General features: G+C 50.5%; 1 protein-coding gene across 4 annotated transcripts; it reads left to right on the top strand.

Moving 5' to 3' along the window:
* On the top strand, nt 1-27,125 carry UACA (uveal autoantigen with coiled-coil domains and ankyrin repeats). 4 transcript variants are annotated; one of them, XM_058811478.1, is made up of 19 exons: nt 1-114; nt 10,752-10,885; nt 11,379-11,467; nt 12,211-12,275; nt 12,972-13,029; nt 13,960-14,030; nt 14,120-14,226; nt 15,102-15,283; nt 15,719-15,756; nt 15,902-15,985; nt 16,772-16,879; nt 17,838-17,870; nt 18,373-18,471; nt 18,670-18,691; nt 19,362-19,414; nt 20,724-23,384; nt 23,926-24,078; nt 25,310-25,375; nt 25,456-27,125. In XM_058811478.1, the coding sequence occupies exons 1-19, from the start codon at nt 58-60 to the stop codon at nt 25,525-25,527; spliced, it is 4,152 nt and encodes a 1,383-aa protein (XP_058667461.1). In that variant the 5' UTR covers nt 1-57; the 3' UTR covers nt 25,528-27,125. The 4 variants fall into 4 exon arrangements, with proteins under 4 accessions (XP_058667461.1, XP_058667460.1, XP_058667462.1 ...); XM_058811477.1 differs by having other exon boundaries at nt 18,670-18,706; XM_058811479.1 differs by lacking the exon at nt 17,838-17,870 and having other exon boundaries at nt 18,670-18,706.
* The last annotated feature ends 810 nt before the right edge of the window (nt 27,126-27,935 follow it).

Here is a 27,935-nt window from a genome sequence, read left to right as displayed (position 1 = left end):
GGCGGCGGGAGCGCGACGGGGCCGGTGCGGTGCGCGCCCCCCGCCCGCGGCCGCGCCATGAAGAGCCTCAAGTCCCGGCTGAAGAAGCACGAAGCGGTCATCGGGGGCAGCGCGGTGGGTGCCGGGGCACGGCCCCCGACTGGCTGGGGGGTCCCGTGGTGCGGCAGGGCACGGAGATCCCGGCGGGGCAGAGCACGGGGAGGTCCGGTGTCCTGGGGTGCGGCAGAGCTCGGGGGTCCCGGCGTTTTGAGGGGCGGAGAATGGAGGGTCTGGCTCTCGGGGCGCAGAGCTCGGAGGTCCCGGTGTTTGGACGGGCGGGGAACGGAGGGTCCGGTTCTCGGGGCGCAGAGCACGGAGGATCCCGGCTCCCCCGGGAACGGGGACTCGGCGGGGAGCGGAGAGCTCGGGGAGCTGCGGTAAGCAGAGCCCGGGATCCGAGCTCGGGACGGTGCTCGGGGCTGGAGGAGCGGGACTGAGCGGCCCCGAGCCGCCTCTCGCTCCGGCTGACCCCACAGGTTCCCCGTGCCCCTCCGCCGTGTCCCGGCTCCCGCACACGTTAACGCCGTTTTTCCCCAAACCTTGGGGAGCCGGTGCGGAGCCGCCGCGGGGCCGCTCGGTCCGTGCGCGGGGCACGGGCAGGAGCGGGTTCCGCGCTAGGGATTGATGTGAAACCGGAGCGCTCCTGATGCAGGAATTGCTCGGAAAGTGGGCAGGGAGCTGGTGAGCACGCGGCTGTGGATGCCGCTCATCCCCTCTGGAATGCCGGGCTGAACCAGGCAGAACCTCTGGAAATGCACCTCTGTTTTATGGTGCAGTTCTCTGCCCCTTCTGTCCGGCTTCCAAAATTCAGGCCGGTTTTAGCTGCCTTTAACCGGCTTTGTCGGCCTTTATTTTCACTTCATTCATCCCCGCGGATGACTTTAGTTCAGGGAGGAGGTTTTTTGTAACTGGAGAAAGCCGCGTTTGGAAGCTGTTGGCGCGGTAAATTATCGTTAATTGTGCCTGTTAGTGAATGCTTCGCCATCCCGAGCTGTGCCTGTGCTCCTCTGCTGAACTCACCGCTGGCTGCGGGGAATAGCGGCACAGGGAGGTGAATGCCAGGCGCTGGATTTTATCAGCAGTCCTTTGAGATAGTGGCTATCTCCAAAATCCTGCTCTGAGGATGGTGCCTGGCCATCTCCTACATCCTGCTCTGAGGATGGTGCCTGGCCATCTCCTACATCCTGCTCTGAGGATGGTGCCTGGCTATCTCCGACATCCTGCTCTGAGGATGGTGCCTGGCCATCTCCGACATCCTGCTCTGAGGATGGTGCCTGGCCATCTCTGAAATCCTGCTCTGAGGATGATACCTGGCCATTTCTGAAATCCTGCTCTGAGGATGGTGCCTGGCCATCTCTGAAATCCTGCTCTGAGGATGGTGCCTGGCCATCTCTGAAATCCTGCTCTGAGGATGGTGCCTGGCCATCTCTGAAATCCTGCTCTGAGGATGTTACCTGGAGCTGCTCTGGGGTGCTGCCCTGGCTGATGACAGCTCCCAGGCTCCACAGTGATTCATGAGCCTGTTATGAGGATTTGTCATGCGTGGGCTGGCACTGCTCCGTGTTCATTAGCTGTCCTGTACTTTAGAGCTGTTTGTTATTCTCAAATTAGCCCGGTAATTACATTCAAACAAAGCCTGGCAGCACCTGTGTTTGGTTTTGAGTAGACATGGAGATTTTTCACTTCCAATAAACCCTCTCTTCAGAGGAGGTTTGAGCAGTCTCAATACCTTTGAGAGCTGAAGTTACTCTGAAATACGTGCAGGGAAATTCCTTTCAGCAAGATCCTGTAAAAACAGGGATTTTTTGTGCATAGTAAACTTACTTCCCCTGTTAGCTTGGTTGTGTGATCACTCCAGCATCTCATCAAATAGCGACTTTTAATGTTCTCTGTGGGGGACAGAGCCATCCCGGTGGGTGTTTGGGATGAAGCCGGTCTCTGTTCTGCTGGAAGGAGGGGCAGAGGGTGGGATCCCTGCCAGCGGCAGCTTCAGAGATCCTGGTGAAAGGAGTGCACAAGGGCTGCCTGTTTGGGAAACCTCATCCCTCTCTCCTCTCCTCACCAACCTGTGTCCTGCGGGGGGCAGAGAAACCTAATCCAGCCTGCTTTGGGGAGTTTTCCTCCTGCTTTGGGGAGTTTTCCTCCTGCTTTGGGGAGTTTTCCTCCTGCTTTGGGGAGTTTTCCTCCTGCTTTGGGGAGTTTTCCTCCTGCTTTGGGGAGTTTTCCTCCTGCTTTGGGGAGTTTTCCTCCTGCTTTGGGGAGTTTTCCTCCTGCTTTGGGGAGTTTTCCTCCTGCTTTGGTGAGTTTTCCTCCAGGTGAAGGTGGTAGTGACGTGCCTTCTGATGGGATTGGCTTTGTTACTGATTTGTGCTGGAGGGAAGCCACAAAAAGCAGCAGAAAGTAAAAACCGTGTTAGTTATTACCAGTTCCACAGTTATCCAGAACCTGAAAGTGGAGTTACCTGGTTTTGCCAGCTCCAGCTGGTGCTGCTGGTGCTTGGAAAATCATCTGAGCAGCCTGTTCAGTGCTCTGCATAGTGAGACAAATGCCTGGCATTAGCAGGAGGGCAGGCTGGAAAGTTGTGTGTGGGTTTCTGTGGGGTGTGAAGGTCAGGGGAGGTGCCTCATCCACCAGCATTTACAGGAAAGATCTTAATTAATGTCCTCAATCCCACTGGGACCACAGCAGCTCCCACTGCCCGTGCCTCTGAGATTGCAGAGTACATCCTGACACCATAAATGTGTGTCTGGGACCTGGATTGAGATAAGGAAATGTGTTCTTCAGCAGAGCTGGGAGTTGTGTCCGTACCTGTGAGATACTCGCTGCTTGGTCTCTCTTGAGAAGGCGATTGGGGAAGGGTTGGTTCATTGTTCTGCAAAAAAACTTGTTTTCTCTGGGTCTGACCTTAGCAAATGGACCTTCAGAGTTCTGACAGTGGCCTCTGCAGGGGAAAGGCACCTGCTTATTGCTGTAACTCTGGGGGAACAGCTGGGCAGGGCTCTGCTCGGTCTCAGGTGTGTTATCCCCTCAGCTGGGCCTGGAATTCAGGGAAGGGGCACCTGGAGTTACTGGGAAACCACCAGTGGGGTTCCTGGTGGTGCTGTGAGCAGAGCTGGAGCTGCAGCCCCAGGAGTGGGATCCCCACGGTTCAGGGGCCTCACCTGGAGGGGGTGCTGGGGATCAGGTGCAGGAGGTGATGGGGATCACCTGGAAGGGGTGATGGGGATCACCTGCTGATGGCCCTCACCTGGGGGAGGTGATGGGGATCACCTGGGGGGGGTGATGGGGATGAGCAGCTACAAAACCATGTGAAAACTCCTACCAATCCCCTCTCCCCTGGGAAAAGTGGTGCTGCGTTTTGTTTAATTAAGAGAAACCAAAGCTGCCGTATAATTAGCAGAAAGCATTGTGCAAGGAACAAAGGGACACCTGAGCACTTGCCCTGGTATAATGAGCTGTGATTATTAAACGAATCTCTGAACAAGCTCGGGAGTCAGTGACAGCTGAGCTTGTTCAAGGCTGTGTCAACACTCCTTTCCCCGTGGGTGCTGCCAGCTCTGTTGAGTGGCTGAGTTTTCCTCTGGGAGAGGAGGAGTGGGGCTCTGTGGGTGACCCAGTGCGCATGGAACACCTGCTCCTGGCCTGTCAGCAGCAGAGAGGGCAGGTACCTCCTCCTGCTCTGGGCTGACCCTTTGTCATGGCAGTGACGGATGCTGCTGGGGTTTGCTAATTCATCAGCAGCACCTCTTGCTGGCTGTGCAGCAGCATCAGTGTTAGCAGAGATTTACAGCCCCAGTGTGCTGACAAATGCACATTAGTAACCAAAGGGGTGACATGAAAACCAGGTGTTTGATAACCTGATTTTAACCCTTTAAAGGGTTTTTCACAGAAGAAGAGCCTGGTGCTGCTGGGGGCACACGAGAGTTTGTACACGCACAAGAATTCTGTGGCACTGTGTCCTGACTGTGCCCTGTGCAAGGGCACAGAGCAGTTTGTCAGCCAGGCTGATCTCGGTGCCCTGACCCATCAGCAGAATTTTCCAGTGCTGCTGCTGCTGCTCTGGCTGGAGCAGTTCTGTCCTGTCCCCCCTCCCTGAGGTGACTTTGCCGTGGCATCCTCAAGCAGCCACTGCACTGTAACATTCCAGTGTCATTCCTGGCCTGGCTGGGGTTGTTCCTCGGAGCAAGTTTGGTTCCAGGAAGCTTTATTCAGGCTCGTGCTAATGTGTTTGTTCTTGGAAAAAAAATCTGTCTGTGATTCATTTGCGTTTAGTTAAGTGGAATTAGAGCTTGTTTGTGGGGTGAAGCTGAAGAAACACAACTGGCAATTTGTGGTGCAGCAGAAGCTTTGTGGTGCAGCCTGTTTACAGGTGCAGTGTAATTTTCAGGCTCCGTAGAAAGGAGAGTTAATGCTTTATCGCTTTGGAATGTAGCAATTAAAAATATTTAAAAGAGTGCAGGTTCAGTGCAGGCCTGGGAGTTCAGTATCCTGAGCTGATGTGCAGACATAATTACACAGTTAAGCACTCTGCTTATCTGCTTGGAGTTCACATGACCTTTTGTGTAGAAGCAACTTATGGAGTACTTTGTCAGTATTTAAATATTAATGCTAGCAAGCACATGCTGGGGCACCTGAGGCTGATCCTGTTTGCACCACTCACTGGGGTTTGGTGCTCCCTTCCTTCCCCGTGTGCTCAGGGCTGGTCCCGGCTGCAGCGCTCACACCAGCTTTCATCACCCTGACATCTCCTGACGCTTTAGTGCTGGCTGACCATGGCTGGGGTTTGGTGCTCTGGTCCCTGTGTGCTTTACTCATGTCAGGTTTATCGCCCTGACATCTCCTGATGCTTTAATAAATGGCAGCACACAGATCAATGGGGCCTTGCCTGAGAGCTCAGAAGTTGCAGCTGATGGAGCCCTGGGCAGGCAGGAGCTGTGCTGCTCCTGCTGGCAGCTGGACTCTGCCCCTGCTCCTGTTTAAAGGGGAAATATTTCTGCCGTGGGGTGAAGCTGGGCTGGCAGGGCTCCCCGTTACCCAGGTGTGATGTTCCTGGGGTGTGAGTCTGGCCCCGGGTAACCAGGGATGTCCTCAGCAGAGCTGGGAGATGCAGGGCCCCAGCAGCTCTGCCCACTTCTGCTGCTGTCCAGGCTGTGCCTCAAGGCTGGCACTCTCAGGCTGTTTTATCAGGAAAGCTCTCTGAGTTTTGTGTTGGCCGTGAGATATGGGAAAGCTGTTTGAGAACAAAACTGGGGCTGTTTTTAGTTCTTTGAGTCGGCTTTGCCTCCTGCAGGGGTTGTAGGCAGAATCCTTTGGCACTTCCAGGGTAGCCCATGAGCTCTTGTTGGCTGCTGCTGGTGGATTTTCCCCTGGCACAGCCTGGAAGAGAGAAACTGGCACTGCTGTGGGGGATCTCTCACTCCTTGCAGCGGGAAGTTTCATTTTGAGAGGATTTTTTGACCTAGAAGTCAATTTGAACTTTCTTGATTCTTAATAGATAGATCTTGACAGGATATGCTGACTTGGGAGGAAACTACCTTCAGAACAGGGTAAAATCAGGGATGTTTCTGAGGAGATGTAGTTGCCTGCTTTAAGCTGTTTGCTGGGACACTGTTACCTGCATTGATGACAGGCTGCAGTTCCATTTAAGCACACCAGGCACAGCTGTTTAGGTGAGTTTCTGACAGGAGTGTTTTCAGCACGATACCAAACCAGAGCAGGCCTAAGGGAACTGCTGATTCTTATCCCATTTTGAGCTGAGCCTGGCCCACTTTGTGGCATTGAATGGCTTTTTTATTCTGGGGGATTTTTGGTGAATGAGGCTGTAACACAAAGTGCTGCCTGTGGGAAGGTGCAGGGTGAAACAAGAGCCCTGTGTTCAGGCTGTGTCTGGTTTTCCCTTGCACAGACTAAACCCACATCCCACTCCTGCAGTCTGGTGCTCCAAAGCCTTTACACGTGGGGACAGACGTGTCCTGGGAAGTGAGATCTGATTGTAAAATACAAAAAATGCCGTTTCTGCTTGCCCCAGTGGGGTTTAACCCAGTATGTGCAGTATTTTTTCAGACAGGTGAGCCAAATTCTTCAGGAGAGATGGGTTTAGTGAAGTGCCCTTGCGCTGCAGGGGAAGCTGCACCTGGGGAATATTTTTAAAAACCAGTTTTCTAATCTAACTTACCCTTTCATTCTGTCAGTGTACTTCAAAAGCCTTTGTCACTTTGTGCCATTTAAAGGGCAGGGTGTGTCTGTCCCCATGTAGGCTTGATGACAAATGAACTCTGCCCTCTGGAGAAAGAGCAGGCACTCAAAGTGTGGGGCCTGGGGGACGTGTGAGCTGCCGTGGCTCTGAAAGGGCTGGTTTGGGTTGGATTCTGGGGGGAAATTCCTCATTGGGAGGGAGTGAGGTGCTCTGGATCCCAGGCCAGGTTGGACATTGGGCTGGGAGCACCTGGGGCAGTGGGAGGTGTCCCTGCCATGGCAGGGCTGGGATGGGATGGGATTTGAATCCCTTCCAGCTGCTCCTGGGGTTCTGTGAAGGGCTGCTGAGTGTGTGTGAGCTGTGCTGTGCTGGCAGTGTCCCCAGAGCTCTCTGCTCTCCCATGTGCTTATGTCACCCACTGATGGCATTACCGGGCTGTGTCCCCGCTGGGCTGTGCTGGGGACAGGATCAGCCTGGCCCCGTGGTGGCAGGAGCTGGGCTCGCTTTCACAGCTTTATCCCAGCTCGCTGGGAAGGGCTTAGGAGCTGCTTTGAGTTACAGCAGGTATTTCTGAGCTGGGTTAGGTGACCTTAGAGCTCATCCCACCCCTTGCCATGGGCAAGCATGAGTGCAGCTCATGAGACACGAGGGATGTTTGCAGGCAGATGAGATGGAGACAAGGAAAACCTTTGGGATGAACACCTGGAAGCCACAGTCTTACCTGCATTTCTCACCAAACTGATTTTGGTCAAGTGGGGCTTTTCTGTTGCAGCCACTTGGGTGGTGTATTTATTCTCCCCCCAAAAATACCCATTTTTAGCTTGAGGAGACAGACTTGGTTGTGGTCAGAAGACAACACAGTCACTGCACTGTTTTGGAGTGGCTTTGTCACGTGGATGCTAATTGCAGAGAGATGCTGGAACATTCTTTGGGGAATGTTGGTGCTGTGGGGCAAAGGCTGGTGCTCACACAGGGGATGAGGGGACAGCTCACAACTTATGGCAAAGAGAGAATTTGCCCAAATCTGAGCGATTGATTTTAGAATTCTCTGCTGAGAAGATCCATTTATGAGGTTATTTGCAGCCTCTGGAGTGTGTCCTCCAGGGTGAGTGTAAGTGGCTTTCCTGGCCCTGGACCAGGTTTCTCTCCTGCAGACAAAACAGTGCATTGCTTGTCTTGTTGACCTACTCCTCTAAATATGGCACTTGGGAGCTCTCCATTTAAATTTAAAACTTGTGAAAGGGGATTCTCCATCTCCCTCCTGTTAATCATTGTGCTGTCTGTTTAATGTTTTCACAGCCTCTGTGACTCCTCTCGTTTCACATGTTGGGAGACAGACTGGCAGCAGCAGTAAGCTGAAACCAGGTTTTATTCAGAAAGGGTTTCAGCGCTGCAAAAGGAGATTTTTTTTTTTAAGCGGAGGCATGTGTGTTTTCTAATTTAAAATGGGTTACATTTCTGTCAAAATAGGATCACGCATTCCATCTGCTCGGCGGTTGTGGCTGTCTGAAGCCCGAGCCCGAGTCTGGTTGCGGCAGAGCGGGGAAGGAATTACTGCGGGGAGTATTTCGGTGCTGCTGCGTTATTAGTGCTGTGGGTGCCCGTGGCGTGACGAGGAGCGTGGTTGTCCTTTCCAAGGAGTGCTGGCCCGCCTGTCTGCGGGGCTGGGACGTGCCTGGCCCCTGAGCTCACTGCAGCACCGTGACTCAGGGCGCGGGCACGCCGGGAATGTATTAATAGCTATTGCTTTCTATCGCCTGCCTATCAAGTAGTGCCTTATCAGAAAATAGATCGGGCTGGTGAGGCTGCCTGCGTGTTGTTTACAGCTCCTGGGTCCGGGCAGTATTTCCCTGAGCGCCGTCTGTCCGTCCATCTGTCCGGCACCGAGCGCGGCTCTGGGCAGCACGGCCGCGCGCTCCTCAGAGTGATGAAGGCTGAGGATGATGCTGAGGATGGGGAGAGCACCCTCGGGGAGCCGAGCTAAGTGAGGATGGAGCAGGAGGAGCCGCGGGCGGCGCAGGGCAGCGGTTCCTCGCCGTGAGCCGGGGCAGATGTGACCGGGCTGGTGGCTCCTGGCACCTCGAGTTCAGCATGATTTGTTGGTTCTCCTGTGCAGCCAGGGACACAGTAGGTATCTGGGAGCTCTAGCTGGGGTTTCATATCCCGGCAGGAATTTGCAAAAATTACTGAAAAAATGTGAAAGGTTTGATTGTGCAAATGGGGTGTAGTAGTTCTGTTTAATTGATGAGTGTTGTATCTCCTTAGCAACTCCTCCTGTGAGGAATCTCCCTGAATGTGAAATGTGTTTGTTAAATATATAATGATTTAATCGTGGAATGGTTTGGGTTGGAAAGGATCCTAAAGCTCATCCCATTCCACAACCTGCCATGGCAGGGACACCTCCCACCATCCCAGGCTGCTCCCATGTCCAGCCTGGCCTTGGGCACTGCCAGGGATGCAGGGGCAGCCACAGCTGCTCTGGGCACCTGTGCCAGGGCCTGCCCACCCTCACAGCCAGGAATTCCTGCCCAATCTCCCATCCATCCCTGCCCTCTGGATGATTCCCTGTGTCCTGTCTCTTCATCCCCTTTTAAACTTAGTGCGCCATAGGCCATGGGTACAAATGACTGAAGTGTTGGGTTTTTTTAAGTAATGCTTCTGTTAATCAGAACTTTTATAAAATGGGAGCAGGGACTGGCTGGGGAGGATTTGGGAGGGCTTGCTGTCCATTTCGGTGAGTTGTGCTGGCAGGTATCAACCCAGCAATCCCACCCCAGTGAGAATGAGCACCCAAGGTGTGGTCTCTGTCCTGTAGGGATGGGAAGGCACCAGGAGAATTTCGGGAGCACAGGCTGTGATGCTGTGTGTGTACAGTCCCCAGGGTATTTGGCATGAAAAGCTGAGCCTTGCATGAGGAGGTGGCTTTGCAGGGCAGCCTGTCCATGCTGGACATGGCACTGGTGATGTCACCAGAGCAGTGCCTTCTCGGGCCAGGCTGCCTTGGCTCTCAGGCTAATGGATGTGTTAATTGACTGATGAGTCAGTGCTGCACCTCAGCCCGGCAGCCCTGCTGCTAATTTCATTAGTGCTCTATTTTTATTACTCCTGTCACTTCTAGCAGGGCTGGACTGGGTTAGCTGCGGCTAAGCCTTGGTGATTACAGTAATCTTGTTTATTGTGGGAAAGCAGATGAAGATTATCACCCAGAGTTGTTATGGCTGGAAGGGCCCTCTGGGGATGCTCCAGGCCAGCCCCCTGCACAGGCAGGCTCACCTGGGGCAGGTGACACAGAACGTGGCCAGCTGGGGTGGGGATGGCTCCAGAGGGAGAATCCAGCTCTGCCCCCTCTGGGGAAAGAACTTCTTCCTCACGTTGAGGTGGAAATTCTTGTGGTTTAGTTTTTGGCCATTGCTTCTTGTCCTGGGTACCACTGAACAGTGTGGAATCATCTTCTGACACCCCTTGGAGATATTTGTGTGGATTGATGGGATCCCCTCTGTCTGCTCTGATCACGAGTGCAGCTCCCTTTTACAAATCACTGCAGGTGGTGGCAGTGGATTTTTGGGGTTGTTCTTTTTTGTGTCTCCTCTTTTACTTAAACCCTGGGCTTGGGTTTCCTGGTTTAATGTTCTTCATGTTGTGAGGAATTTCTGACCCACACTGAGAAGTAACTTCATGCACCTGCAGGCTGCTTGTGTCTCACCCTTACCAGCAAATCCTTTTGCTGTGCAGAGTTAGATTTGAATGTTACACTCCTGTTTTGAGTAAAATACTGCTCTGGAAGCCTTGTTCTTCCCTTAAAAGCTCCTTGGATATCCAGCCATCAGTGTCCAGCATGGATGTGAGGTTTCTGTCCCAGAGCAGGATCCTGAAAAGCCCTGAGCCATCCAGAGGGACGGCTTGGCAGGGAAGAGAGCAAGCTCTGCATTTTGGGATGGGAGGCTTGGCCTGGGGCCTGAAATTCTGAGTTTGAAGTAAATAAGAGAGGAGTGGGGGGTGAGGGCTGTCTGGGGCTGGGTGGTGGTGGTCTGTTTATAACTGGCTTGGGATCTCTCTGCCCTCCACAGTGCTTTGGGAACTGCAGGCAATTCCCCGCTATCAGCTTTGAATTTCTTCCTTCTGCAGCTCAGTCAGTAGCTGTCCTTCCCTTGAGCATCACACTTAGCTAATTTCTGACCCACTGAACAGTCTGGCACAGGCAGGAAAAGCCATGTCCTGGAGTGTATTTTTAGTGCATCCATTTGTTGTCGGAATATGACAAACTGAAACAGAATGAGGAAAACCAAAGAAATTTGATCCTAAAGGTCTTCTTTAGGACTAAAGTGATTTAACCAGGGTGTCCCAGAGCTCTGCACGTTGTTCAGTGCCAACAACAGTGACAGGGCTGTTGCACAAATAGCTCCAAACACCCTGGTGGGTGCAGCACTGTTTGTAAACCAGTTTTGGATTTTGTTGTGGCTCAGCCCCGGTGGCTCCTGGTGCTCCATAAACTCCCATGTGTGCTTCTGTCCCCCAGCTGAACCCAGACTGGAGCAAGTACGATGACAGGCTAATGAAGGCAGCTGAGAGGGGCGATGTGGAGAAGGTTTCATCCATCCTGGCCAAGAAGGGGGTCAGTCCCACCAAGCTGGACGTGGAGGGGAGATCCGCGTAAGTGACTTCCTGAGATTGGGAATGCTGCTGGGGGCTGCTGAAAACCATCCTCCCGCTCTAGAGTATGGAAATCATCCTCCTGCTGCTCCAGAAACCTTCTTGGGTACAGAAATCTGTGTAACGCCTCATCTAAACCTAGCTCCACCAAGCTGGAGCCCAGCTGGCTGCAAAGGGAAACTCCCAAACAATCTTCAGTTGAGTGGACATGAGTGTTTAAACACTTGCTCTTGCCAGGTTTGAGTGTTAGAGGGAAACTGAAACCCCCCTGGTATTTCACCTGGTTCACTGATCCAGGTAAATAACGATTGTTTCTCAGGAAATTTGCCTTGTTCCTTGGAGTAAGGTTTGCAGAACCCTTAACTCTGGATGCTGTCCAGAGCTGGCCCCTGCAGCACTTCCCTGCTGCTTTGGCTTTCCTGCCCAATATTGCCATTTTTGTGTACAAACCAGCTGTGCCTAAGCAAGGTCTTTTCTCTTTTTTTTTTTTTAGATTCCATGTTGTAGCATCAAAGGGAAACCTGGATTGCTTGAACACCATCCTGGTGCACGGAGTTGATATCACAGCCACTGATGCTGCAGGTGGGTTCCTCACAGGCCCTGAAAATGCTTCCAGCTGAGTTTCATCCTGAAATAAAGTTCAGCTGGACCACAGGATAGCTCCTCCTTCTTTCTGAAGCTGGTAAAAACCAAATTATTTGTGTGGTTGGTTGCTGGTCTGGAGGAAACTGGCCTGTCATGGAATTCGTGAATGCAGCAGAACTTAAGGAATGTGGGTTTGTGCTGTTATAATTGTGTTTATAATGTGCTCCAGACTCGCTGGTGAGATCAGCATTTCTGGGTGAGAACAACAGGGTAAGAGCAGTTCTGAATGAACTCGAGGTGAGGATCCAGTGGAATGCTGTGGGAGGTGTTTGTGTGCCCAGCTGAGCCTCAGGAGCTCAGAACCTTCCAGATTTCCTTGAGTGGTAGCAGAGTTTGTGGAAGGTCTTATGGAAGTGACAGTCAAAAACAGCTGCTAATTTTCAGGTTGTTACTCAGAATTTATTAGGTTTAATATGAAGCTGAGAACAAGAAAATTTACAGAGATAACTTGGCCTCCTCCTCTTATGGGAGAGTTGATTTTTTAAATCCTTGTGTGGAGTCAGATGCAGTATTTCAAGATGAATTTCACAAAGGAACTGTAACAAAGTGAGGTGTAGAGAGGAGATGTCTCAGCACAGATCTGCAGGGACTGGCACACAGGGACTGTTGGATCTAAAATGCTGGGAATACTCCTCAGGAATTCTCTGACCCAAACCTGAGCTGCTGTTCTCTGTTTTCAGGCAGAAACGCCCTGCACTTGGCTGCCAAGTATGGCCATGCTTTGTGCTTGCAGAAGCTCCTGCAGGTACTGAAAATACAGCTTGTCTCTCACAGCTCTTGTATTGAGGGGGGAAAGGTGGCTTTACATGCACTGCTTCAAAACTGGGATATGGGATTTCTTTCTTAACCAATCAGATTGTTTTTTAAGAATAAGAGTCATGGGGGAAGACCTTTTCATGTTAAATTCCAGGTTGGAACCGAAAGAGGGCTAAAATAAAGAAAATAAACCTTTTTTTTTAATCTTTTCATAAACTGTCAAATCAAGTTATAGTTTGTGGTTCTTGAGGAAGGTGGGGCTGAGTGTCATTAAAAGGCTTCTGTTCCCTGTATGTTTAGAAACAGCAATATTGGCTGCTCCAGAGTAGTGTTTGCTTCAAACATTGTGGCATTTATAGGCACAAACTCTCAATAATGAAACAGCATTTGAGGGTTGTCTTAGGTTTGTGTGATGTTTATTTTTTCTTCATTTATTCCTGGTCAGTGTATGATCATTTGATTTTTTTTTTTTATTTTGAATGGGTTCTTTTAAACTTTTAATTGATGCATGCCTCCATGCAGATATAAAGGCTCATTATCTGTGAGAAGTCCAATGAATTGTGCAATTCTTGTGCATATTTTTTACTTAAATCACGTTTTATTGCTTTAATTTAAAGCTCAAACACCTGATGTTGTAAATGCAGCCTGGATTCTGATTGATAACTGGGATTATTTATTTTAACAGTACAATTGTCCAACAGAGAATGTGGATCTCCAGGGAAGAACTGCTCTTCATGATGCAGGTGAAGGGCTTTCCTTTGCTGGTAACTGTATGGAAACAAAGATTTAATTAATGCATTTACTTCCAGATGGGCTGAATCCTTCTCTTTTAATTTTGGTGGCTGTAGAAGGAGAGATTGTTCAGTTCATTATTGAGGACAAATGTCATGACAATATAAAACAATGTTACAGAGCTTGGAGGTTTGAGGTGTGTGACCGTGTTCACAGGGGTCTTATGTTGAGGGAAGACACGAGGGTCTGACTCCATGTTTCAGAAGGTTGATTTATTATTTTATTATATATATTGCATTAAAACTATAGTAAAAGACTAGAAGAAAAGGTTCTCATCAGAAGGCTAGCTAGGCTAAGAATAGAAAGGAATAATCACAAAGGTTTGTGGCTCGGACAGAGAGCCGAAGCCTGATGACTGTGATTGGCCATTAATTAGAAACAACCACATGAGACCAATCACAGATGCACCTGTTGCATTCCACAGCAGCAGATAATCACTGTTTACATTGTGTTCCTGAGGCACCTCAGCTTCTCAGGAGGAGAAATCCTAAAGAAAGGATTTTTCATGAAAAGATGTCTGCGACAGAGGTGAAGTTGGGTAGAATGTTCAAGCATCACGAGCAGAGTTTTAGGGCAGTGCTGGGGGTGGGTGAAGAGCCTTTGCTCTGGTTTTTCTGCATCCTCCCTGTGCTGCAGTGTGTGGCACAGCAGTGTTTGATGCTGTGTGTGTTTTCCTGCAGCCTCCCTGTGCTGCGCAGCAGTGTCCGATTGCTGTGGGTGGTGTGAGAGCTGAGCCCTGCAGCCCGGTCACCCTTCAGCCCAGCCATGGGGGTTTTGGTGAAACACACCCCCAGGGCTGTGCGTGGGCCCTCCCCAGGCTGCTGTCACAGCACAGGTCCCCTCCCTGCCCCTGTCACCTCTCTGTCCTGCTCTGTCCCCAGCCATGTCCGACTGCTCCGCCAGCATCCAGCTGCTCTGCGACCACGGCGCCGCCGTCAACTCCAAGGACGGGGTAAGGGGCTGCCTCCCCCTCCTCCTGCTCCTCCCCGCTGCCCCCCTGTGCCTCCTCCCTGGCCTCACGCTGTCCCCTGTGTCCCCCAGGACGGGAGGACACCGCTGGTGCTGGCCACCCAGATGTGCCGCCCCGCCGTGTGCCAGCTGCTCATAGACAGGGGCGCCGACGTCAATGCCAGGGACAAGCAGAGCAGGTAAGGCCTGCAGGGCACTGCTGGGCTCCTGCTGGCACCTGGGGGGAGGCTGCCCCTTGGCAGAATGGCTGGCACTGGGGGAAGGCTGCCCTTGGCAGAAGGGATGTGTGCTCAGTCTGGGGGAGGAGAACCTGGGAGTCAGTTCACAAGTGGATCTGCCAATTGAACACCTGGCCTTTTTTCCTGCTCCTGCTGGCATCCAAAATATTCCCAGGCTTGTTCTTGCCAGCAGGGAACCTGCACTTGGTTCTTTAAAGGGTTTTTCTGTCCCAAGCAGCCCTTGGGATCAATGTGCACAAGGGCCATGGCAGAAGTGGTGCTCTGGCAAGAAGTCCTGAGTCCACTGGAGCTCCCAAGGGACCTTGAGCTGTTTATTCCTGGGTTCTGTTTGTAGCTGCTGCTTTTGCCAGTGATTTCTTGGAGAGTTCCTCCTTGACATGAGGCTGCCGTGGGACAAAGCCTGGCTACTCACACTGCACGTCCCGCAGCTACAGGGGGAGTGTTTGGGGGAGCTCTGCCAGGGCTCCCAGGTACCCCCCTCTCCAAACCTTGTCTGAACTCCTTGCCTGGTGTTTGTTGTGTCTGTTGATTTGTATCTGGTAGAGGAAACCAGAGTCATGGCAGTTCTCCAGACACTGGGTGGCTTTCAAAGGCAGCGAGTCTGTGCTGGTTTTATAGAAATGCTGTTGTTATGGTGGGGTTGTTTGCTTTTGCACAAATATTTAAGCATTGCTGAGTGTCCGTTTCCTCTGTGGGCAGAGGGAAGGTGCCCTGGCTGAGGTTCCTGTGATCAGACGTGCTTGTACCAGGGTTGGCTCTGTGAGTGATGCTCTGTGGGGTCCCAGATCTCTCAACCCCTCTCTCTCCCATGCCAGGACTGCCCTAATGTTAGGCTGTGAATATGGCTGCAAGGATGCCGTGGAGGTGTTGCTCAGGAATGGTGCTGATGTTGGGTTGACTGATGGCCTTGGCCATGACTGTGCTTACTATGCCAGGATTGGGGACAATATTGACATTTTGGCTTTAATAAAAGCTGCCGTTGAGGACTCCAGCAGAGGTAGGAGGAACCTTCAGCCCCTTCCTGGGGGTGGGATTGTGTCCGTGCTCCCGTGGCTCCTGGGGCTGGTTGGGAGGGCAGCTGTGGTGCTTTGACCACAAAGGTTATGATCTGCCTGTTTGGGAGGGGAAGGGCAGTTTTGGGGTTGTGTGGTTTTAGCAAAGCTTTTAGAGGGTTGCAGGCTCTGATGCCTTGAGGGCTTAACAGTATTGATCGTGGGAGTTATTTACCCTTATTTATAGCAATAAATAGCCTTTATTTTATAGGAAACCTTGTGGATGTTTCCATGTTTGATTAGTTGGGGGTGTGGTGAGCTATTTTTTGAAACGCCCTCCCAGGGTGGAAGGGGATGGAATTAGCTGAATGTGTCACGTTGTTGCACGGATCTGAACTAAATGCCTTTTGTAACTCCCCGTTTCTGTGGTGCCTTTTTAGGAAGAGACAGCATCAAGAGAGGGCAGGCTGAGCAAAAGGTACTTGGTGAAGCCATGTGTCACTGAGGGGTTGAGGGGGATCGTTTGTGGGGGGCTGAGGCCGGGGTGGCCCCTGTCCCAGTGGGAACTGGGGAGGTGGGATGGCACAGGGATCTGAAGGAATGTTCCCCTGCTGCCCTGACAGGTCTGCAGCGTGGCCCAGAAGTGGGGCCGGGGCTGTGGAGCACAGGAGGAGCTGCAGCTGCTGCAGAAGGAGCCCAGCTCTCAGGTGGGTGGGCAGGGAGCCCCTGGGGGTTCCCAATGGGATAAGGAGGCACAGGAGGAGCCCAGCTCTCAGGTGGGTGGGCAGGGAGCACCCTGTGGGTTCCCAATGGGATAAGGAGGCACAGAAGGAGCCCAGCTCTCAGGTGGGTGGGCAGGGAGCACCCTGTGGGTTCCCAATGGGATAAGGAGGCACAGAAGGAGCCCAGCTCTCAGGTGGGTAGGCAGGGAGCACCCTGTGGGTTCCCAAGGAGGCACAGGAGGAGCCCAGCTCTCAGGTGGGTGGGCAGGGAGCCCCTGGGGGTTCCCAATGGGATAAGGAGCCACAGGCACCAAGGCAGGCTGGGCTGCTGGAGTGAGCCCTGATGATCCATCAGCAAAGGTCATGTACTGCTGCTTGCTTCAAACCTAATTGCATGATGTGGCAATTATGCAGAGGAGCTGTAAACTTTTTTCAGGAAAAAACTGCACCTTTTTTGGGTAATAAATAGTTGGAAGTGTCCCTGTCTTAACCTTTCCTACCTCTTAACCTTCTGCCTCTGCAGTAAAATCAGTCTCGAGAGATGTATGTTTGTGTCATACTAAAAATAATCTGTGTCATAATTGTTCCACTAACCAGCATTAATTTTCCCTTCTCATTCCCTTGTCATTGCAGCTTTCAAAAGGCTGGGTAGGGCTCAAAGTGCTCAGTAGCTGTTCAATCTGCTGGCTCAGAGTCTTTACCTTTCCCAATGTCTGTGTAGTGTGGGGAGATCTCAATTTTTGTTTCTAAATGCCATATTTTACTTTCAAGGACTTGGAGCTGGAAAACCAAGATTTGAAGGATCGCATGAGGGAAGTGCAGGAGGAGCAGAGGATGCTGCTGGACAGAATCAGTGGGCTACAGCTGCAGCTCACTGAGGTAAAGCAAGGCTTGGAAAGCTGGGACAGCCACCTGGGGCTGACAGGCAGGCCCATGGGGTTAGGATCTGCTTTCCTGGGAATCACTGCAGTGTGTGTCCCCATTGTCTGCTGGAAAAGCCTCTGGTCTTGTAGTGACACCACAGTTGTGAGGGGGCTGGTGCCACGTCCTTGCCTGACACCCAGAAATTTGGGCAGCAGCATCTGTGGCTCTGCCCCCCAGTGCAGCTGAGCCATGGGCTGCTCTGGAGTGCTGCAGTTTGGAGCTGAGCTTCATCTTTCCATTAAATGTAGGTGGTGAGTGGCAGGGCTTTGTCATCAGCTGATTTTCCAGCTGTTACTGCAAGTGCAAGCAAGAGAAAAAATTCTTCAATCGGCAAGAAAACAACGCCAAAGGTTTCCAACAGAAGTTTCTCACCCAAATTTGAAATGTTGATCTTAAAAAAATTTCCCTCCTTTTGGAGGTCTAAGTGTGACCTGTAGAAAGAAAATACAAAGAGGATTTTTGGTTGGTTTTTTGCTTTGTGGAGGCTGTTCCTTTGCTGTATTTTTGTAGAGGTACATTTATGCAGCTTCTCCTAAATGTAGCCCATGGGTAGAATATTTCTTAGTGCAGTCAGTGGCTTTTCTGAACTCCTGTTTAAAGCATTGCCTTTATAAAATGAGCTTCTTAATAGCCATTTCCCCAAATCAGCAAACTTCTTCTGAAAAGCTGCACTTGGCTGCCTCAGTAGTGTCTGAGGTGGAAAACAGGAGATATTCCAGTTCTCAGACATTGCTCTGTCAGACACCCCTAACTCCTGGCTAGAGAAATAGGAAACAGAGCAATACAGCTGGATGGAAACTGGAAGGGCAGCGTTAGAAGCTGGGGTAGATTTGTCAGCGGATGAACTGTGTGTGAGCCCCTTAAACATCATTAAAAAAATTATTTGGGGGGGGATTTTTTGTCATTTTTGCAGGAGCAAATGTTTGCAGATGATCTTGAGAATGAGGTAGGATGTGTCACCTGCAGGTGTAACAGCACTGGGGAGCAGGGGAAGCAGCTCTCTCTTCTATTTCCTCTGCAGTTGTAAATACACTACTTAAAAGCTACCTAAAAATGCCAAGTGAGGCATCTACTGCTATGGATCAGCTTATGCAGCTGCACAGCATTTCTGTAACTACAAATAATTGTCCTTCCCATGGCTCCTTTAATGCTCACTTAGGATATTGAGCACATTGATAATATTAAGCATCTCTGTAGTGACTTTTAGTAATGCAAGACTAACAAATATGAATTAATTAAACAGCAGCAGGTTATGTTGGTGCATATTCTTGACTCATTCCTCAAGACTCCTCCTGTAAAGGAGCAGTCTTGAAGAACTCCAGAAGCAAAAATTAGGGATTCTTTTGGTGCTGATCTTGGTTGAAGTTCTGTCTAAACTCTTCAAATTGAGGTCTTACAACCCTGTCCATTCTTGTGGCTTTGGCTATGTGGCACTCCTTCTCTTTCAGAAAGATGAGTTGAAGAAAATCCTGACTACCAAGGAAAAGCAGCAGGAAGAAAGTTTAAGGACTATTGAAGCTCTCAAAGCTAAACTCAAGTATTATGAAGTATGTTGAGTGATTTGAAATGGGATATAGCAATTGGTATTTACAGTAGGAAGTACTTCAGCATGTTAAATTGCTGAAAGTGCTGAATGGTTATCTCATTGCAAAAGCTTTCCCTGCCCCTTCACCCTAGTTTAACATAGACAAGAAATGTGAAATGAATTTTGAGCCTTACTTTTGTTTCTTGCCCTTTGATTTTAGGGCGACTCTGCGGGGTCTGGAGGTAACTTTGGAAACAGTGAGTGCAGTTAGTTGTTAAAGCTTGCTGTGCATGACGGGGTGTTGGAATACAGGGATGAAAGGGGATTTTTGGTCATCTCTTCCTGCTGGTCTGAAATGCAGGCAGGCCTCGTGCCCAGCCCTGGCTGGGGGCTGCAGCTGTGGCATTGTCAGAGCTGGAGCGGAGCAGCTCTGCCTTCAGCACAGCACCTGAGCTCCCACCTGTGTGAGGAACGAGCCCTTTCCCAGCCTCCTGCCTCCAGCCCAGCTGCAGGCCTGCCCTGCCCTGTGTAGCACGAGGGCTCTTGACAGATTCAACGGCATTTGGAGGGTTTGGCTGCCTGCAGGAGTGGGGAGGGCAGGGGATGCTCTCCCTGCTGGGGTCGCTATGGCTGGTGCAGCCATGAGCTGGGCACGCTGCCAGCCCTGCCCCTTCTGCAGGACAGAACCAGCCTGGCAAACCACTTCTGTCCTCCTCCTTTGGAGGGCTTTGGCCAGGCTTCCCGTGGGGATTAATTAAGTAGAAGTTGTTTTAATAACAAGTGCTTAAACACCGGCCTTCAGCCTGGCGTGACCCCAGTGACCAGAATAGAGCTGGGCAGGAAAATCAGTGTTCTTGTGATTGTGTTCCTGTTTTTAACCAGAGCTAAACACTGTTTGCTTTCAAAATCCAGGAAAAGAAGATTTATTACTTAAACAAGGCCAAGCATTTGCAGTGGAATCCCAGGTAATAAATATTTTACCACTGGAAGGAACTCTGAGATAGTCGTGCTGGGAAAGCTAAATGTGCTTATAAAAGTGTGTTTACTGAGCATTGCTTCTGAGCACACGGTTTTGGGGAATTCTTGCTTTTCTGTGTTTATTTTTTACTGCGGGTGCCCTCTAGAGTCCTGTCTGTGACAGGCTGGAAATGCTGGGAGAGCTGTCCTGAGCCCTCCTAAATGTGTTTTACACAGTCACTCTGTAAACTGGGGACTCATCTCCATCATATTTTTCTAATTTATTAATATATTATAATATTATAATAATATTATTATAATAAAATAATAGAATATACAGATTATTTCATTTTCCTGCATGCTATGTAATAATTCCCTGACAATTCTGTTTGATAGTTATCAGCCTTTTAAAGCAACAATTTGGGTACAAACAAGGTCTAGCAGTCTCTTTAGGGTGGATTGAGATGGGCTTTAAGGTCCTTTCCAACCCAAACCCTTCTAGAATTCCAAGTGACTGCACTCCTCAGCCCTCTCAGCAAGAAGGGTCTGTTAGCCATGGCACTCTGCTCTGATTCCTTATAAAATTATTTTCACGCACTTGAGGGATGGGAGCAATATCTTAATAAATTAAATTTGTTCTAGCAGATGAGTGATTAAACATGAATGCAGAACAGAGGAAGTGGAAACAATGCATTATACCTGCCCCTCTGGGTTTAGATGGGATAGTGGGAAGGAATTGTTCCCTGGGAGGCTGGGGAGGGGCTGGGCTGGAATTCCCAGAGCAGCTGTGGCTGCCCCTGGATCCCTGGAAATGCCCCAGGCCAGGGACAGGGCTTGGAGCAGCCTGGGACAGGGGAAGGGTCCCTGCCATGGCAGGGGTGGCACTGGGTGGGATTTAAGGTCCCTTCCAACCCAAATCATTCCATGATTGGGGAGCAGTAATGCAGAGCTGTATTTGAGATTTTTGCTCTTAAAGGCTGAAATACCTGTTCTCTAATAGGGGCAAGAATAACTTAACCTAAAAAATAAAAGAAAAAAAAATGTCTTGAACTAGTGATGCTCAGATCAACTGGATTTTAGACAGTTTCCATACCTTAAATAGTGTCAGTTTCCATACCTTAAATAGTGTCAGTTTCCATACCTTAAATAGTGTCAGTTCCCATACTCTTAAGTAATGGCAGTTCCCATACTCTTAAGTAATGGCAGTTCCCATACTCTAAATAATGGCAGTTCCCATAGTAACTAATAAGTAATAAACACATGTACATGACCTGTCAGAGTTGCGAACTTCCATTTTTTGTGCCAATTTGCCCTCAGTCCCGGTCCATGCTGAGGCCCCTGGAGCTGTCCCTGCCTAGCCAGCCGCCCAGCTCCGAGAAGGAGGCTTTGAAGAAGGAGCTGGAGAGCCTGAGGAGCAGCTTTGGGGCAGCCAAGGAGGAGATCAGCAAGCTGCAGAGGGAGCTGGCCCTGAAGGGCGCCGAGTGCAGAGCCCTGGTGTCAGAGTGCGAGAGGAGCAAGGCAGAGTCCGACAGGCAGGTCAGGCAGCTGGAGGACGCCCTGAAGGACGTGCAGAAGAGGATGTTCGACTCCGAGGGCAAGGTGAAGCAGATGCAGAGCCACTTCCTGGCCCTCAAGGAGCACCTGGCCAGCGAGGTGGCCTCGGGGAGCGGCAAGGCGACGGAGGAGCTGAAGGAGCAGCTCAAGGAGATGAAGGCCAAGTACGAGGGAGCCTCTGCCGAGGTGGGGAAACTGAGGAACCAGATCAAGCAGAACGAGCTGCTGGTGGCAGAGTTCCGGAGGGACGAGGGCAGGCTGGTGGAGGAAAACAAGAGGTTGCAGAAGGAGCTGGTGAAGGTGGAGATGGAGCGAGATGAAAGGGGCAGGAATGTCACGGAGTTGGAAGGGCAGCTCAGGGAGACGGCGGCCAAGCTGGCCCAGTCCGTGAGCGCAGAGCAGTTGGAGAAGGTGAAGGGTCTGCTGTCAAACGAGGTGAAGGAGAAGGCAAGGAGGTTAGCAGAGGTGGAGGGGGAGCGGGAGAAGCTGCAGGCAGAGCTGGTGCTGTTACAGAGGGAGTCTGAGAGCCAGAGAGCTCAGCTGGCACAGCATGTGAAGGCAGAGGAGCACGAGCAGATGAGGAGTGGGTTTGAGCAGAGGGAAGAGGAGCTGGGGAAGGCAATTTCTGAGCTATCACAGAAGAATGAGACTCTGCAGAAGGAACTTGAAAGATTGCAGGCTGATAACAAGGTGCTGAAACAGCAAGTCCAAATGCTAAAAACTGAAATTAAAAGCCAGAATGTGCCTTTAAAAATTCATGAGGAGTTGAAGAAAGCAAACGATCTGGCTGTGGGTGACCTGACAAAAAAGCTTTTTGAAATAACAAAGAAGTACAATGAAAGCAAAGCAGAAGCTGAAAAGTTGCTGGCAGAGAAGAACAACTTAAATGAGAATATCAGCCACTTGCAAGCTGTGTACCTGTCTCCGGAGCAGCACAAGAAAGAGCTGGAAGCTTTAAAATCTAATGGGACTGAGCTTGAGAAGCAGCTTGCTGAGCTTCAGAAGAAATATGATGAGGAGCAGGCAAAAGTGGGCAAACTGGTGGCTGAGAACACGGGCTTGAGAGAGACCCTGAGGGATCAGTACGTGCTGGCCACCACGCACGAGGAGGTTAAAACTGTCCTCAACAGCACCCTGGAAAAGACCAACGGGGAGCTGTCAGACCTGAAGGGCAAAATTGGAGAGATAAAGCAGGAGTTCCTGAGGGTAAACGAAGAAAACGGAGCTTTAAAAAACAAGGTGAAACTCTTACAGACCCAATTAAAAACGGAGTATATCAGTTTAAAGGATCACGAAGCCACGGTAAATACTTTAAATAAAAGCGTGCAAGAGCTGCAGGAGAGCAACGCTGCCGTTAGGGCTGAGCACCAGAGGGGGCAAGATGAAATCTTACAGTTGCACGCAGAAATTGAAGCCCAGAAGAAGGAACTGGACACAATCCAAGAGTGCATCAAGTCCAAGTACACCCCGGTGGCCTCCTTTGAGGACAGGGAGCAGAGCCTGCAGGGCACGGTGCAGGAGCTGCGGGCACAGCTGCAGGAGCAGCAGCAGAGGTGCAGGGGCAGCGAGCAGGAGGCGCAGAGGTGCAGAGAGGAGAGCGAGCAGCTCCGGAGCGGGCTCCTGTCCATCCAGCACGACCTGCAGCACAACTACGTGCTGGCAGAGAAGTCCCACCAGCTGGAGAGGCTGTGTGCCAGCAGCATGGAGGAGCTGAGGCAGCAGCTGAGGGCCCTGCTGAGGAAGCACGCGGGGCAGGAGGGGCAGCAGGAGGGAGCCGCGGATCACGAGGTGCCGGCGGAGCGGCTGCAGGCGCTGAGGGAGGCTCTGGGCCGCACCGTGGAGGAGCTGCGGCAGGCCCTGAGCAGCAAGGAGGAGAGGTACCACAAGGAAACGCTCAGAGTCGGGGAGCTGCAGCAGGAGCTGGCCCGGCTGAGGGAGTCCTCGGTGCCCCTGGTGGAGTACACCCAGCTGAAGGAAGGGCTGGAGGGAGAAATGGCGGCCATCAAGCGCGGCCTGGAGGAAAAGGAGGCGGAAACGCAGGCCAAGAGCCAGGAGATGCTGAGGCTGCGGGAGGAGCTGCGGCAGAGCCAGCAGGCCCTGGCGGAGCTGCAGAGCCAGGAGGTGGTGGCCGTGGCAGAGTACAGCTCCATGAAGGCTGCCCTGGAGGCCCAGGTGAGCAGCATGGCCGGCCACCTGGCCAGCATGAGCCACAAGTACGAGCAGGCCTGCGAGGAGGCCCTGCAGGCCAGGAGGAGCGAGCTGTCCCTCAAGGATGAGAAGGAGCTGCTCCAGCTCAGGAGCTGCAGCATCGAGCAGGAGATCAAGGACCAGAAGGAGAGGTGTGACAAATCGCTGACAACCATCATTGACCTGCAGAAGAGGATCCAGGAGTCTGCAAAGCAGGTGGAAGCCAAGGACAACAAGGTGAGATCTGGGGTTCGTGCTCCTGATGCTCTCAGCTCAATATTCAGCTCCTGAGGTGCTCCAGCACCGCTTTGTGCTGAGCACTAGGAACCCAGGGCTGGCCCACAGCAGCTGAAGTCCTCATTTTACATCATGCAAAGTTTTTCCAGTCCCTTATATGTTCTGGACATTGTGTAGTGTTTAAATTCTGTTAAAGCTTCAGACTTTTGAGGATATCAGCTCCTGCTTCCTCTGGAGCTATGTTTGTTGGGCATCTCTGGCTGGCCTTCTAAAGGTTCACTGTTCTTCCTAGAAGTCAGACCTGGAATGTCCTTAGATCCTCCCTTTTTTCAGTCTCTTATGTCACTGTACCTGCCACACCCCAGTGCCAGGGAGCACAATGGCAACCAGCATGTCAGCAAAGCAAAGTCCTCTCTGCAAGCTGGGACAAAGACCCTTCAGTGCTTGCTGGGCTTCATCAGACTTGAAAGAATGTTAAAGAGCAGTCTGCAGTGAGACATCCTTAAATGGCATTTTCTGTGGGTTTTTTTTTTATTTAAAGATAACAGAGCTGCTGAACGACGTGGAGCGGTTAAAGCAGGCTCTCAACGGCTTGTCCCAGCTGACATACACCACTGGGATCCCCTCCAAGAGGCACAACCAGCAGGTGGAACTGCTCCAGAGCCAAGTGAAAACACTCCAGCAGCAGCTGGCTGTAAGTGCTCACACAAGGTGTTGTCTGACGTGCAGTAGCATTGCTTAATTCCCTGTGTAAACAGGGAAATGTGGATGTGCCCGCTGGAGCAGGGGGTGGGACTGCAGCCTCACACTTCACAAGCACACCATCCGTTGTTTGCTTGGGCCTTTGCCCCTGAGTTCTGCTTCTCTGTACATTTTTTTTTTTCTGCTTTCCTCTTCAATTTGAGTTGCAACACTTGACAGCTTCTCCAGATAAAAGGGATATAAGCAGAGTGGGAGAATTTGTGCTTATGTGATACTGTGCTGTAATCCTGCCAAGACCATTTCTGAATGCAGGCTCAGCTTTAGCCATTTCTTACAACCATATATTTTTTTCTCACCTTGGAAGGCTGAGGTGGTAATTTCTTAATGGCTTTGAGTTGTGTTCCTCTGCCTGCAAGCCCTGGGTGTGTTGTTTGTCATGAAGCACTGACAGAGCAGAGGACATATCCTGAGTGTTGGGATTTTGTGCACACTTTACCTCAGTGAAGCTCATTATTAAAGCTGTGACTGGGCAAAGTGAGTTCTGCTCCTGCTCAGATTCACAAATACATCTATCAGAGTATTTGCAGGGCTGATTCTTATGAGGCAAAGTGTTCTAAAAAGGGTGGTTTTAACCCAATAGCTGATGCTGGTGATGAAGGCAGTGTGCAGGGCTGTCACTGTTGTATTGAGGATGGCTGAATGAAGCAACATGACTGATGTTTCTAGAAGGTAAAAGCTGAGTTTATTAGACTCACATTCTTTTTATAGATAGATCTGAGAAGCTTGGACTTGATTGATGTTCAATTAACACTCCTTACACTGTTGGTTAATTAGGAACAACACTTGTAAACATCTTACAAGTTCAGAATACTAGTTGTGGGATTGTTTTAATTCTTTATCTGAGTTTTCTCAAAACTTCCCACAGGAATGTCTGGGAAAATTTATCTGACTTTCTTTCTGACCAGACTCTCAACCACCACCACAGTGGGCCAGGAGCTGGGCTCTGATGGCCCTTTCCAGCTCAGGATATTCAGTGATTATTCTCCCAGCAGAAGAGCAGTCACTTTTTTTTCCTTGATTAGTGGAAGGGATAAAAGTTAAACCTGTAAATTCAGCTGTGGCTGGTGTGGCAGTGCCCAAGCCCAGGAGCACAGGGCTGGGAGGGGAGGGAGCAGAGGCTGAAGGTGTTCGGAGCTCACCCGTGTCCCTGCTGCCTCCCGCAGGACGCCGCGCGGCAGCACCAGGAGGTGGTGGCAGTGTACAGGACACACCTGCTCAGCGCTGTCCAGGTGAGGCTGCAGGGTCCCCTGGGAGGGAGGGTGATGCTCACGGGGGTTTCGGTGTTTGTGATGGGTGTTTGCTCCCGCAGGGTCACATGGATGAAGATGTGCAGGCTGCCCTGCTGCAGATCATCCGCATGAGGCAGGGCCTGGTGTGCTGAGTGCTGCTGGGCTGGGGAGTGAGAACTGCAGGGCCCTCGTGCTGATACTGAATTGGTGGTGCTGGTAAAGCTGCACTCACAGCCTCCCAACGCCAAACAGCGCTCAAAGCTGAAGCATTTTCTCCTATCAAACATTAAACCGGGGCTGTGGCATCTCAGGCCTGGTGCTTTTATCATGAGGTGGATAAAAGGTTTAGAACATCTTTTAAAACTGTCAAAATGATGACATAGAGGTTAAATTGTTTTAATGTCTGATTGACCACTTGTTAAAGCAGGACCTATACCCAGAAGCTTCAGTTGATCCTTGAACTTGAACTCTTATGGGATGCTTAAAAATAAACTGTGCAGAGCAGTGTGGCTGAGTGTTGTAGCTGTGGATGTCCCTTAATGATTAAGAGAAAGTGGCTCATTTGTCACGCTGGCTGAGCAGGATGTGCTGTGACACGCACAGGAAGGTGTTTTGCTGTCTCTTGTAACTTGGCTGGCCAAGTTACAGCCTTTATTTAATATATAAGCTTAAGATTTAGTGCCTTTGCCTCTACAAGACTTAAAAAAATCAGGTTTTCCATCCAAACACTAACACTCCCTGCCCCCAGAGTGTCCCTGAATGCTTCAATCCTGACTCCTGCAGGCTGGAGTGGCCTGGTTTGGGGAGCAGCAGTGCCATGTCCTGCTGCTGCACAATTTCATTCCTCCTCAGGCTGGGACTGAGCAGCTCACGTACTGCATTTTCAAACACCAGCTCATGGAAGTCTGAACTGTAAATGATGTGCTTTAATCTTATTGATGGGGGAGATGTCAGTAGTGAGGATTAATGGAAGGAGAAATTTTAATTGCTGGAATCTCCCCATGAAACAAGGCTTCGTTTTTAACTGAAGGATGGTTTCCATAAGGAAGTTTTATGAAAAGAAAAAAAAAACAAACCATGAAATTTGTTACTGTTCAAGGGAAGTCTTTGAAAAATGAGCCTGTTAAGGAACAGGGCTGTTTAAATTGAGCACCAGTGAGTGCTGACCTCAGTCTGCTTTTTAAAAGCCTTTGCTGATAACCACCAAGGGGGAATGCGGCATTCTGATGCAGAAAAGCCAAACTTCCCCTCCATGTTCCTGAAAAATGAGGGCTGAAGTCAGAGTTCCCTGCTTTGTGCTGTTTGGGCTCCCCCAGCTGCCCCTCCAGGCCCTGGGCTCCTTTTTTTACACTACACTTGTGTTTATCTCCTTTTATTTTCTCCCTTTTTGGGCAGAGTCTTGTAGGATTGAAGAGGCCCCGTGGAGGCTCCAGACAGTGATGGATGTGCAGGGCAGGTTTTATATAGAAATACCCTTAATATATTTACTAAATATGTGTCTGTAGTAAAACAGATCTGCTGCTGCTTTCCTTTAGTTTCTTAGAGGACTATTACAGAAAACATCTCAGAGTAAAGAGTTACTTTTTAGCCAAATTCTTTTATGATTGCATTACTTGAAACTTACTGGAGAGGATTTGTTTTGTTGTACTAACTGGCCTATTTTGATACTGTGTTTCCTTATCCAGGGAGTTCTAGGTATGTTTTTCTAAATCTCTCCCGCATTACTTCAATAAAACGGTTTCTTCTTTTTTTTGCATTGTAGTGGTCAATTCTTTTTACGGTACAGAAATACCAGTGGAGTTTTGAGCTTTAATAGGTGTGCACTGTGTAAATCCTGGGGAAATGGGGGTGTCTGCAGGCTCCTGGAATGAGCCAGTCCAGCCACAGCGCTGTCCCCTCCCTGGGGAAGGTTCCACGTCCATGGCCAGGAGGAAATGGGAGGTCACCAGAATGTCAGATGCCACCAGAGGCGCCCCAGGGTCCCCTGGAGCAGCAGCGCCACATTAACGAGGTAATGGAGCCTGGAGCTGGGGCTGGCACGGGCTTCTGTGTGGAGCAGCTCTCTGCAAAGGGAAATTTGCCTTTTGTCTCCAGGAGCTGCCTTGGGAATGGCTGGGAATGCTGGGAGGCTGGAGTTTACTGCTTTTGTCATCTCGTGCCTGTGTTGCTCTGCCAACTCGGAAAATTGCCTTTTAATAGGGAGGCCATACACGTAATTGTCACAGCCATTAGGTCAGATGGATTTTACAGGAAGAGAAAAAGATGTTGAGCATTTAAGGGCCATTAAATTGTGCAGGTTTTCATTGGTGGGCTGCAGCCTCCGAGGCAGGGAGGGATATTTATTTTTACATTTGCAGAGCAGGGGAGGGAATACATTGCACAGGAAAATAGGACATGAAAATGGGCTGGTTTTCCACTTGGTGAACAGCTAGTTTTATTTCATAATAATTAGTTTTACACTTCATTAAGTGATGGGGCTTTTGCTTATATACTTTAAGAACACAGTGGAGAAGGTTTAAAAATCCTCAGTAGGGCATCAAGTTACAGTTTTATAATGTAA

This window comes from Ammospiza caudacuta, chromosome 10 (assembly GCF_027887145.1).
Source record: "Ammospiza caudacuta isolate bAmmCau1 chromosome 10, bAmmCau1.pri, whole genome shotgun sequence".
NCBI classification, from domain to species: domain Eukaryota; kingdom Metazoa; phylum Chordata; class Aves; order Passeriformes; family Passerellidae; genus Ammospiza; species Ammospiza caudacuta.
The sequence above is the reverse complement of the archived record's forward strand: the minus strand, read 5'-3'. Positions and strand labels throughout refer to the sequence as shown.

Excerpts from the sequence above, each read along its gene's own strand:
- UACA (XM_058811477.1), top strand. The coding sequence starts at position 58 with ATGAAGAGCCTCAAGTCCCGGCTGAAGAAGCACGAAGCGGTCATCGGG. Across the intron at positions 12,276-12,971 it reads GCTTGCAGAAGCTCCTGCAG|TACAATTGTCCAACAGAGAA; the intron begins GTACTGAAAATA and ends TTATTTTAACAG. Across the intron at positions 18,707-19,361 it reads TGGAGGTAACTTTGGAAACA|GAAAAGAAGATTTATTACTT; the intron begins GTGAGTGCAGTT and ends TTCAAAATCCAG.